This window comes from Poecilia reticulata, chromosome 16 (assembly GCF_904066995.2).
Source record: "Poecilia reticulata chromosome 16, P_reticulata-male-v2, whole genome shotgun sequence".
Taxonomy (NCBI): Eukaryota; Metazoa; Chordata; class Actinopteri; order Cyprinodontiformes; family Poeciliidae; genus Poecilia; species Poecilia reticulata.
In genome coordinates this window covers 16948180-16961038 of record NC_088845.1, presented here as the reverse complement: position 1 = coordinate 16961038, position 12859 = coordinate 16948180, and the positions used below count along the sequence as shown (strand labels likewise).

General features: G+C 45.8%; 1 protein-coding gene across 1 annotated transcript; it reads right to left on the bottom strand.

Annotated features, from left to right (window-relative positions):
- Nucleotides 1-4202: 4202 nt before the first annotated feature.
- On the bottom strand, nt 4203-9407 carry LOC103478685 (SUN domain-containing protein 3-like). The gene is made up of 9 exons (XM_081597646.1): nt 7992-9407; nt 6305-6395; nt 6055-6206; nt 5842-5951; nt 5627-5759; nt 5426-5538; nt 5117-5290; nt 4788-4877; nt 4203-4373 (listed from the first exon to the last, which is right to left on the bottom strand). The coding sequence occupies exons 1-9, from the start codon at nt 8008-8010 to the stop codon at nt 4245-4247; spliced, it is 1011 nt and encodes a 336-aa protein (XP_081453772.1). The 5' UTR covers nt 8011-9407; the 3' UTR covers nt 4203-4244.
- Between the last annotated feature and the right edge of the window lie 3452 nt (nt 9408-12859).

The following is a 12859-nucleotide window of genomic DNA, read 5'->3' as shown; positions in this document are numbered from 1 at the left end:
CTGAGCTCGGGTCCTCTACCAGAGGCCTGGGAGCTTGAGGGTTCTGCGCAGTATCTTGGCTGTGCCTAGAACTGCACATTTCTGGACTGAGATGTCTGATGTTGTTCCTGGGATCTGTTTGAGCCACTGCTCCAGTTTGGGGGCGACTGCCCCGAGGGCCCCGATGACCACAGGCACCACTGTGGTCTTCACCTTCCAGGTCTTTTCCAGTTCCTCCCTGAGGCCCTGGTATTTCTCCAATTTCTCATGCTCTTTTTTCCTGATGTTGTAGTCACTTGGTATTGCTACATCCACCACAACGGCTTTCCTCTGTTCTTTATCCACCACCACAATGTCCGGTTGGTTCGCCATTACCATCTTGTCTGTCTGGATCTGGAAGTCCCACAGGATCTTAGCTCGGTCACTCTCCACCACTTTTGGGGGTGTTCCCCACTTTGATCTCGGGGCTTCCAGTCCATATTCTGCACAGATGTTCCTGTACACTATGCCCGCCACTTGGTTATGTCGTTCCATGTACGCTTTCCCTGCCAGCATATATATATATATACATATATATATAAAACCTGGTGTTATTTTGTTTGCGTAATACATAATGTATTTTGTTTACTATTACGCAAACAAAGTAAAACAACAGAAGCAACAGGTGAAGGTCTTTCATTTCTGTTTCTCCAGTTTTGTTCTTTTCTTAGCAGGGTTTGGAACAATTCTCTTTACTTTCAGAGGCCGCAGAGTGCAGGACAAGGCAGAGTCTATGATTTCAGATTCAATCTCTAGCTTCCGTTTTTGTGCTCTTCTCCCTCCTTCCAAGGGGCACACACTGGCATGCTCTGTTTAAATTTCTACAAAAATTTTCGAGCTGGGGCCTGCAATAGCAATGCATAGCAGAGCAGTGCACTAATTTGCAAAATGCAGATAAAACCTTCAGTGCAGTGCAGGTTTTATCTGCACTGCAAACCTATCAGGATCTTGATAGATAACCTGCAATCTTGATAGGTTTAATCAAGATTGTACTGCAAGTTAGTCAGACTTACCATGCAGTTTATCTAAACTGCCAAGATCAAACACACACACGGCCTCCATACAGACAAAATATCTAAGTAAGGAAGTACAAGAAAAATCTCAAAGAACTTACAGGAAGAAATATCCGATCCTGTCCATTTCCTAACCGCCTGATACCTTTGGTAGTCCTTCACTGAAAATCTTGAATCGCTCTTAGTCTGATCCCTCCCCAATGGAAACCTGCCCTGGGAAGCCTCGCTACTGGCTGAACCCCAAGACAAAATCTCCATCTGGGTCATTGGGATACTCAAACCCCTCCACCACGTTAAGGTGGCGATTCTGCGGAGGGGTCACCAGCAGATCGCGATGGATGTTTAAACCAAGGGATTCCCCCATCCTGAGCAAGCACAAGGCAACAGTGGAGAGGAAAACTCCCTTTAAAAGGAAGAAACCTCCAGCAGAACCAGGCTCAGGATGAGCAGCCATCTGCCGAGGCTGGCTGGCTTCAAGATGGCAAAAATAAAAAATCAAACAAACACAAAGAAACACATTAAAATAAAGCTGGAACTAAATCTCTGAAATAAGAAAAACACAGTTAGTTACAAAAAAAGATTGCATTACAAATATTAGAAAAAAGAAAAAGTAGGAAACTGTGATTAGTGTAAATCAGGGGTGTCCAGAGTCGGCCCTCATCCTGCATGTTTTAGTTCTCTCCCTAGTGGTTGTAACAACCTCCTTAGGCCTCTAATGAGCCATCATTTGAGGCAGGTGTGTCAAACCAGGGAGAGAACTAAAACATGCAGGATGAGGGCCGACTCTGGACACCCCTGGTGTAAATGGTCCCAAAGCACCCACCACCAGCCACCGGGGAGATCCAGACCCAGACAGCACCCACCACTCACTGGTGTTTCCCCGGACCCTGTCGCCACACCCCACGGCTCCAGCTCCGCCTCCCACGGCTCCAGCTCCGCCCCCGGCGTCGTCGCACCCCACGGCTCAAGCTCCGCCCCCGTCACCCCCGCGATCCAGCTCCACCCCTCCCAGCTCCAGCTCCGCCCCCGGCAACGTCCCCCCCCCGCGGCTCCAGCTCCGCCCCAGGCGTTGTTGCCCCTGCGGCTCCAGCTCTGCCCCCGTCACCCCCCGCAGTTCCAGCTCCGCCCCCGGCGTCGTCACCCCCAGTGGCTCCAGCTCCGCCTCCGTCGCCCCCTGCGGCTCCAGCTCCACCCCCGGCATCGTCGCCCCCCCGCCCCCCCGAGGCTCCAGCTCCGCCCCCTCCCCGAGCTCCAGCTCCGCCCCCAGCGTTGTTGCCCTCCGCGGCTCCAGCTCCGCCCCCCCCCCCCAAGCTCCAGCTCCGCCCCCAGCGTTGTTGCCCTCCGCGGCTCCAGCTCCGCCCCCCCCCAAGCTCCAGTTCCGCCCCAGCGTTGTTGCCCTCAGCGGCTCCAGCTCCGCCTCCCACGGCTCCAGCTCCGCCCCCGGCGTCGTCGCACCCCACGGCTCAAGCTCCGCCCCCGTCACCCCCGCGATCCAGCTCCACCCCTCCCAGCTCCAGCTCCGCCCCCGACAACGTCCCCCCCCGCGGCTCCAGCTCCGCCCCAGGCGTTGTTGCCCCTGCGGCTCCAGCTCTGCCCCCGTCACCCCCCGCAGTTCCAGCTCCGCCCCCGGAGTCGTCACCCCCAGTGGCTCCAGCTCCGCCTCCGTCGCCCCCTGCGGCTCCAGCTCCACCCCCGGCATCGTCCCCCCCCCCCCCCCGAGGCTCCAGCTCCGCCCCCCTCCCCAAGCTCCAGCTCCGCCCCAGCGTTGTTGCCCTCCGCGGCTCCAGCTCCGCCCCCCCCCCCAAGCTCCAGCTCCGCCCCCAGCGTTGTTGCCCTCCGCGGCTCCAGCTCCGCCCCCCCCCATGCTCCAGTTCCGCCCCAGCGTTGTTGCCCTCAGCGGCTCCAGCTCCGCCTCCCACGGCTCCAGCTCCGCCCCCGGCGTCGTCGCACCCCACGGCTCAAGCTCCGCCCCCGTCACCCCCGCGATCCAGCTCCACCCCTCCCAGCTCCCGCTCCGCCCCCGGCGACGTCCCCCCCCGCGGCTCCAGCTCCGCCCCAGGCGTTGTTGCCCCTGCGGCTCCAGCTCTGCCCCCGTCACCCCCCGCAGTTCCAGCTCCGCCCCCGGCGTCGTCACCCCCAGTGGCTCCAGCTCCGCCTCCGTCGCCCCCTGCGGCTCCAGCTCCACCCCCGGCATCGTCCCCCCCCCCGAGGCTCCAGCTCCGCCCCCCTCCCCAAGCTCCAGCTCCGCCCCCAGCGTTGTTGCCCTCCGCGGCTCCAGCTCCGCCCCCCCCCCCAAGCTCCAGCTCCGCCCCCAGCGGCTCCAGCTCCACCCCCAGCGTCGTCACCCCCGGCTCCAGCTCTGCCCCGTCGCCCCCCGCAGTTCCAGCTCCGCCCTACCCGCCAGCTCCAGCTCCGCCCCCGGTGTCGTCGCCCCCCGCGGCTCCAGCTCTGCCCCCTGCGGCTCCAGCTCCACCCCCAGCGTCGTCACCCCCCGCGGCTCCAGCTCTGCCCCGTCGCCCCCCGCAGTTCCAGCTCCGCCCTACCCGCCAGCTCCGCCCCCGGTGTCGTCGCCCCCCGCGGCTCCAGCTCTGCCCCCTGCAGCTCCAGCTCCACCCCCAGCGTCGTCACCCCCCGCGGCTCCAGCTCCGCACCCCCCAGCTCCGCACCCCCCAGCTCCAACTCCGCCCCCGGCGTCGTCACCCCCAGTGGCTCCAGCTCCGCCTCCGTCGCACCCTGCGGCTCCAGCTCCGCCCCGGCATCGTCCCCCCCCGTGGTTCCAGCTCCGCCCCCCCCCCCAAGCTCCAGCTCTGCCCCCAGCGTTGTTGCCCTCCGCGGCTCCAGCTCCGCCCCTCCCCAAGCTCCAGCTCCGCCCCCAGCGTTGTTGCCCTCCGCGGCTCCAGCTCCGCCCCCGGTGTCGTCGCCCCCCGCGGCTCCAGCTCTGCCCCCTGCGGCTCCAGCTCTGCCCCCTGCGGCTCCAGCTCCACCCCCAGCGTTGTTGCCCTCCGCAGCTCCAGCTCCGCCCCCAGCGTCGTCACCCCTAGCGGCTCTAGCTCTGTCCCCGTCGCCCCCCGCAGTTCCAGCTCCACCCTACCCGCCAGCTCCAGCTCCGCCCCCGGTGTCGTCGCCCCCCGCGGCTCCAGCTCCGCCCCCCCCCAAGCTCCAGCTCCGCCCCCAGCGTTGTTGCCCTCCGCGGCTCCAGCTCCGCCCCCGGCGTCACCGCCTGCGGCTCCAGCTCTCGACTACCCCATGCACTCTAAAATTATAGAGGCATGTGTAGTCCAGTTGACCCCAGTTATTTCTGACCTTTAGACTGATGTGACTGAAGGAGTCCCTGTTTTCTTCCTGTGAACCAAGAAAGATGCAAATTAGGAGGGTTAGATTGATAATCCATAGCTACAAATAGACAAGACAATGGAAACAAAGGAGATCTGCTTAAAGTGCATGGAAGCCTAGTTCAACTGTCTTTGCTTTAAATATATTTTGCATAGATTTTTTCAAGATACCATGGAATTAAACCAATATCTAGTAAGACTGGAGGTTTATTTTGATTTGTTTCTTTTCGTGATACAACAAAACTAACTATTTTGTGATAACAGATTGATGGATTTTGTTATAAGGCATAATAAAAGTTGGTGTGAAGAACCTAATGGTTGTATGTTAGGAACAATTACCAATATTTATAACAGGGTCAGTCACTCTGGGCTTCTGTAAGAACTGTTGTATTTGGTTAATAAAATATTAATTTGAAATATTTACAGGAAGTTTGAAGGTCTGTAAGCTGTCGCCATCTTCGTCATATTGAAAAGTTCCCAATAAACTCTCCTGATCGTCTGAATGCTTCTTTCCCTTAGACAAAATTAGATAGAAATCCAGTTCATTATCTTGTTCTTTCTATATATGTGCAAGTTAGTTGGTGTATCTAAAAACATAACACACCCTGAGATAAGCAGAAAATTCATTTGTGCACACAGAAAGTTTGGATGTGATCAAGTCATACTAAATCATTGCAAACACATTTTAAAGCCCCTTCTTCCACACTATAGGTGGACACATATATAAGATACATGTGATGTTGCTTGACTTACATAGACAGAAAATTCCTTCGGAGCACTGGAGATTGTGAAAGTCGGGGATATGCTCTTTGGAATATGACCCACGGACACGTGAGTAATGGTGATTTTGTGGGACAGTTTGAGGGATAAGCGTCCTGGGAAGCCTGCAAAGGCCCAACATTGTCCAGGAATCAGATTATTTCTTTCCTGAAGACAGAGTACAAAACAAAGTTTAGGTGGGGTACCAAGACTAATTAGAAAAAATCATAAAGCCTAATATTTTATCAAACAGAAATACCACTTTGCATAATATTCATTTAATGTTCTGAGTGTTATTCAAACCTGAATGGCTATGCTTGGGCCTTTGGGTTGCTTTTGAAAATACATCCCAAACAATCTACATGTTCTGTTGTTGTGAAATGTTGATGAAGTCAAATGGAGCACAAGTTTTGCACCTGCACAAAAAAACAGAAATATTGAGTCAAGAAACCTTAATATTGAAAATTTGCAATATGGTTTATGATCTTATTTCTAATAGCTCACCTTGAGACTCCAGAGCAAAATTTGGCCAAAGATCTGCTGGTGGCAGAAGGTAGTCGGATTTCTTTTTCATCTCCATCTCCTGCACATCTTCGTGGAAAGGCTCTGGAATCTTTTCTGGATCCTTATCTAGAGACTGAAAGTTTGTCACAACATTGAAATTAACAGCTTGTTCAGGATATTTAAATCAGAGTTAATATTAGGAAGAGAAAACCTACCATGTCCACTTTAGCTGCAGTGTCCACTGTAGCTGTAGTGTCCTCTGTAGTTAGAGTAACAAATGACTCTGAAGATCGCAAGTGCCGAGCAGAAAATAGGCAGCTACATCCTGATGAACATGAGCAGAAGATGACAGTCAGTGACATAGCATAAAAAATACAGACTTTCTACAACACTTTCAAATTGCTTGTTTGTGGAAGGAGAGTATTTACCAAAAAGGAGCAAGATGAAAAAGATGATCCCTCGACGATGCATCAGAGTGACAATCTCCTCTTTTATATTGAAAATCATATCATTATCCTGGTAGCTGTCCAAACTGTCTCCATCCATTAGTCCCCTTCTTAAGCGTTTTCTTCGCGTACTCCTGGCCCAAGATGGAAAAAATACAAATGTTTAAATGTGTACATTGATCAGCAGATGACTGTTAAACATAATAGCTAACAAAATGCTTATTTAATATACCTGACTCTCGTCTCTCGGTATGAGATTGTTGGTTCTCCATTCGAGTCGTAGTATCCATTATTTGCTAAACGAAGGCTTCGTTTCAACGTAGCTGCACAAAAAGAGAAAAAAAGTCAAAGTCAAAACAAAGAGGGATCGCTGACTGTCACAAAGCATTTTAAATACACACACACGCACGCACGCACGCATATACCAGGGGGTACCCAAAAGTTTCCAGAATGACGCTGCTGCACGCGCAGTTTTCGTAGTGCACGATTCTGCCTCTAGGTATTTGTTCAACCACGCCTTCTCAATCAGTGTGCCAAGCGGCGTTGATGTGGAAGGTTACTTCTACCCCAGTGAATTTTTATGTCCAGACGTCGTTTTTCTTCATGGAGAAGTTCTATGAGCAGCGCGCGGCTGAAGCTTTGCTTCCTGCTCGGGAAAAAAGCATCGGAAACCGTCCAAATGTTGAAGACCGCTTACACGGATTACGCTATGCGTCAAGGTCAAGTTTTTTCGCGGTTCACCCGCTTTAAAAATTGTGAAATGTCAATTGATGATCAACCGCTTTTTTCCGGAGCAGGAAGCAAAAAAGCCGTTGATCTTCCATATCAACGCCTCTTGCCACACTGATTGAGAAGGCGTGGTTGAACAAATACCTAGCGGCAGAATGGTGTACTACGAAAACTGCTCGTGCAGCAGCGTCATTCTGGAAACTTTTGGGTAGCCCCTCGTATATATACATTTATTTGACTTCGCTGAAAGACGTTGTTTGACCTTTCACGGGAACGCACTCTATGAAAGCGCAGTACAAGCGCGTGCTTGTTATGAGCGCTAGGAACGTATCTGATGGGGTAACGCGAATCGACGTAACACCTGTTGAGGTGGGTCACTTTGCCCTGTGTATTGTCTTGAAGGCATGGCAGCAGGTTAAACTGGATCTGATTAGTGTCCCCCAGACTTGCAGAAGTTTGTGATTTTGAAGCTATGTAATGTGTTTTATTCGGTCTGTTCACTAATTGCAAAGAAAAAAATGTTAAGGAGAAGTATTTTGCAAAGCATATTCACTTGTTTAAGGTTAATTATTTAAATTAGGGTTTGCAGAATATTTTGTTTTTGCCCAGAGTGAAAGTAAAATCAAGATTCAAATATTGAAGTCCTTAAGCATTGCAATTTAGCCGTTAAATTTAACAATGTAATTTTTTTTCTGATGCCATTTTCATGTTTACTCAATGAAGTTGTCAAATATACAAGAAAAGTGCGAGAAGCACAAAGGACACTTTTGATATTTGCTTCAAAAGTAGCTAAAATGATTTGATGTTGAGCTCAAAAACAGATTTTTTACAGCCTTAAACAGAAAATGAGTTTTTGCATTTTCGTTGATTCACCTCATCAATTGCTGAGGTGCATTTGATGCATCTCAGCAATTGAGGTGCATCGAATGCACCTCAATTTCTGCCTATGGCTTACATAGGCAGAAAAATAGTTTAGAGCACTGCAGATTGTGCCAATTGAGGGGGGGGGGAATTGTGAATGGAGACTCAAAAGTAACTAAAATAATTTGATGTGAAGCTAAAAAACAGATTATTCACAGCCTGTAATGCATAAATTATCTCTAACATTCCGTCACAATTTCTTCAAAAGATAAACACAAAAATTACATGTTTTCTTTGTCTTACTAAGTTAAAAAACAAAAAATACTTACTCTCACTTTGTCCCTCCATCTCTTTCAGCTGAACTGACACAAATGTGAGAATTCTGAGTAGAAGTGCTCTCTTATTGACAAAAGTTCCAAAAGCCTTTGATGACAGTCGCCTATGTGATATCACAATATTAAGCAGGACAGTTCCGCATATAATTAACTGCTGGACTTCTTGAAACTGTTTAAAAACTAATTTTAGATAATCTTACAGCAAAAATGAATTAATCTCTTATATTGTCAAATGAATGTATCTTTCTTCAAATCAGACAAAAATGGTGTCAAACGTTTGTGCTACTTTTGGGCTGGTTTATGCAGCTAAAATGTTCATTTGTGCTGCTATCATTTTAAAGATATTAAGAAATGTTTCCAAAAGGTCAACCAACCCCACCCATCTTCTGCAAATCAGACAAATTTGGTGTCAATCAACTTAACTACATTTGGTTATTTTGTCTTTGTAAAAGTGAGGAGGAGGGGGGCTAATTAACAGGCCCGTGCAGAGACCACTTAAGGGGCAGGTGCTCAAAAAAAAGGGGCACATCTAACCGCATTCTAGGACAGAATATTAACAAAGCCACTCAGCTTTCAGAGTTTAATAAACAATGATAAATTACAAAATTGTGAGATATACAATCAAAGCTAAAGGAAATATCTATACAGAGCATACAACTATGCATATGTAAAATATTTTATTAGTAATTTCTTTCTGCAGGTCTATTTTGTTATAAGAAAGTATTGCAATATTCAAACCAGCAATTTAGCAAGATATGTAAATCAGAGCTAGACCAGACATATTTGTCTTTACAGAATTACACTATTTAAAATATAAACAAGGGCACAATGCAATCTTTTAGTGGACTGTACTCTATAAAAAGAGCTGCCTGTTTGCTGCAGTGGAGATGAAGACGATTCATTCAGGAAAGCAGAGCTGCATCAAACTTTAACGTGGAACTGCAGAAAAAAGAAAAAAAACAAAAGCAAACATTGAATTGTTAATGCATGTCACCAGGGCCATGCAGAGACCACTAAAGGAGCAGGTGCTCAAAAATAAAAAAGGGCACATCTAACTGCCTTCTAGGACAGAATATTAACAAAGCCACACAGTTTCAGAGTTTAATAAACAATGATAAATTACAAAATTGTGAGATATACAATCAAAGCCAAGAAAAATCTATATAGAGAGCATACAACTATCCATATGTAACATTTTATTAGTAATTTCTTTCTGCAGGTCTATTTTGTTATAGGAAAGTACTACAATATTCAAACATATTTAGCAAGATATGTAAATCAGAGCTACACCACCAGACATATTTAGTTTTTACAGAATTACACTATTAAAAATATAATCTATTTATAAAAAAGAGCTGCCTGTTCGCTGCACTTGCAGTGGAGATGAAGACGATCCATTCAGGAAAGCAGAGCTGCATCACACTTTAACATGGAACTGCAAAAAAAAGCAAAAATTGAATTGTTAATGCACGTCACCATGAGAAATGCATACCGAGTTTTGCTTTAAAAACTTTTTAAAATTACAATCATACATTTATGTCTCATGAAGTGATTTTTTTTTTTGCAAAACAAACTTATTTGTGCATGTCATGAATCTTTTCTTGCTATTTTAAGTTTTTGTTTGTGTCTCAGTTTTGCTTGTGATTCTCACATGATGTTGTGGGCATGGCCTAAAATCAAAACAAAAGATTTCTGATGTGTGCAAATAAAAGTTTATGTCTGGCAAATAACTTTTTAAGTTCACGAGACAAAAATTAGTTATTTAATTTAAAAAAAAAGTTTTTTAAACTAAACTTTTTGTTTAAAAAAAAGAAATCATTACAATTCCAAAAGTTTTGATTACAACTTTATTTTACTTAACTGAGGTTAGTTTTTTATTGAATAATTGGGAAAATAAATAAATGAATAACTTGATACTCTGCGAACCAGATCCTACACTTACTTAAAGTCTGGATTGAGTTTTTTCCCCTTCATTAATGACACATTTTTATTACATTATATCTGTCATGGTAATTCAGGGTGAGTTATTTTAAATTCTAAATGAATATCCTTGTTGAACTTTTATTTAAGTGCTATTCTCTTTCAAGATACATTTACCTAATGCTAGAATAAATGTACATTATGCTGCAAAGGAAATTAGAAGATCGGACATATGTCCATTATGGAGATGATCGGTTTTGGACGAGCGATGTGCCCCTATTGCATAAGCGATACTAAAGAATGACTGATATCATTAATGGTACAGGGAAGAAGTTTTTTAGTTATCTTGCTTTGCTAGCAAAGTCGTTAGCTCGCAGCTAGCTAATAGCACAACAACAGCCTAATGTATGTATGATAAAACTACTGAATCGATAGATAAGAACAGTTTTTCCACACCTGGCTGTCTCCACCTGCTCAGTAGTTCTTCAGAGAAACGCAGACGTAGAGGCCTGTCAGTGTCTGTTGTATTTCATTACCTCTCTGCTTAAACCGCGACTCCGAGCTGAAGCAGTAATGATACTTAAACGTTTTCCGTCATCTGACAAGTAGCAAGTCTACTCCACTTTATTCACCAAAAACGATTTTTTTTTAATTCACCAAAAACTGTTCCGTAATCTGGAACGTTCACTACGTTGAGCTCCAGTTAGCCGCCTTATCTCACTGTGTGAGAGGCAATTGCGTCATGCGTCACGGGCAAAAGATCAAAGGTAACAAGGTGACCGGCTTATTATGTTGTACAAAAAAAAAAATCAAAGAATTTTAGCACATGTTATTATGCATCAGAAGAGGGTTTAAAAAATAATAATACCAAAAAAAAAAAAATTACCAAAAGGGCACTTGGGGGCAAGGAGCAAAAGGGGCAGGTGCTCAAGCACCCCTAGCTCCCACCCCCCTTCTGCACGTGCCTGGTCAAAGGCTCCTGTGAGCAGAGCAGAGCCAATTACAGGGGTGTCCAAAGTGGGTCCTCGAGGACCGCTTGTTTTACTTCTCTGCCTGGTGGTTGTAACAACCTCCTCAACATGTCAAATTTCTTCTTTGGACTTCTAATGAGCCATAATTGAATCCAGGTGTGTTGTTAACCCAAAGAGAGAACTACAGCATGAAGGTTCCGGCTCTTGAGAGTCAACTTTGGAAACCACTGTTCTAGAAAGTAAATCGAACAGAACAATGCAAGTATTACACAACAGCAAAATAACTAAGATCTCTTTTGGAATGTCTTCGCAGGACAACCAGGGAGTTTACACGATGCCAGAGTCCTGCGTTTGTCTACTCTGTGGTAGTTTGTTGGCCAGGGGCGTCTTCTTCCTACCCAAAAGCTGAGGATAGGTGCTGCTGAAGTTGGCTTCTACATCCTTGGGGATGCTGCTTATCCTCTTCAGGACTGGGTAATGAAACCATTCAGTGATACAGGAAGGCTTGGAGCAGAAAAACAAACATTTAACAACTAGCTGAGCCGTGCCCGCGTGGTGGTGGAGAATGCCTTTGGAAGTCTGAAGGGAAGGTGGCGCTGCCTCCTTAAAAGTAATGACTGTGATGTCAACTTGGTGAAATCCATGGTGCTCACCTGCTGTGCTCTTCACAACCTGTGTGAGGGCCATGGGGAGATGTACAAGACAACATTGAATGAAGACACTACAGCAGCACTGCAGCCCGAGCTGATGACACAAGCTCTGGATGCGCAGGGAACACATGTGCGCAATGCAGTGATGGGACTTTTACTTTAACTGTATACAATGTGACTGATGTTTGCACAATGTTCATGGTTGGACTTGGATTCTTGTGATGTTGTGGTCACATCAAAGTTCAATAAAGTTATTGCTGTAAGTCTGTCTGGTGTCACTTTATATAACATTTTACATGTCCTCATAAATGCAATTAATGGCATTTATTTACATATTTAACTAACGTGATGCATCTTTAATGATAAAGGAATAACAATCCTTAATTGTTTAAAAACCAAGTTAGGAAAAGGAGCAAACTATTGTTGCCTTCTTTCTGATGTCAACAGCCTCCGAACCCGAATTAGTAGGTTTAACATTGTTTTTGTTACAGTGAAAGTCTTAATAGAAATTTCAGCGTACTGTAGTATTGAGCCTAGAAGGGAGCTGAGGTGCTGTTCAATAGAAAATAAAGAACTAATTGTTGATTAGCTTTTTATAAAGCTCCAAACTCTAAGCATACATGCGCCACACTTCAGCTGATGGTTTTTTGGAGCCTTTATTGCAAAGTCACAGAAACTGTGTTCATGTCCTGCACATTCTGAAATGGTGGTTAGAAAATGCTTGTTTAAATCATTTCAATGCTACTGATTGCTAATAAAGTTACACATTCCATGAAAGTCCAGATCAGCACACAATACATGCAATCCACCTACCACTTTATCCTCACCTTAGTGTGTCTCCACGCCCATACACAATTTGTGTCTGAAAGGTTTGCAAAGTTACTACTTCATGACCTGACCTTTATTTGAGGTCTTTGCATGTTTAACAGCCAGTGGCAATGCAGGAAGGAACAATAAGACCTTTTGACAAGTAATTCATATGCAAATACAGTCGTAAAAGGAAACCTAACGTTTGCAAATTTGTATTTTGTTACACCTCACTTTGCAACGATTGACCTTACAACCCCAGTCTCTATAGACAAACCAGAATTCAAGCTTTTCTACTCTGTGACGAAAACTGTGGAAGTAAATATGTGCCATCAGAATTTGAATAAAAAATGCATCTGAAACTTGAATGTTGTATATTTGCACTTACTTTTTCAATTTCAAAATTAATTCAGAATATAATTTTGACCTAAAAAAAATTCTGTCATTATTTGTACATGTTTGCAATTTTCATTTGTTAAAAAAATTCACATTCCTATTTCAGTGATGAAATTTT

Coding starts and splice junctions, on each gene's coding strand:
- LOC103478685 (XM_081597646.1), bottom strand. Junction 5,952..6,054: donor TTTCATCTTGCTCCTTTTTG/GTAAATACTCTC, acceptor CATGTTCATCAG/GATGTAGCTGCCTATTTTCT. Junction 5,760..5,841: donor CTGCAGCTAAAGTGGACATG/GTAGGTTTTCTC, acceptor ACAAACTTTCAG/TCTCTAGATAAGGATCCAGA.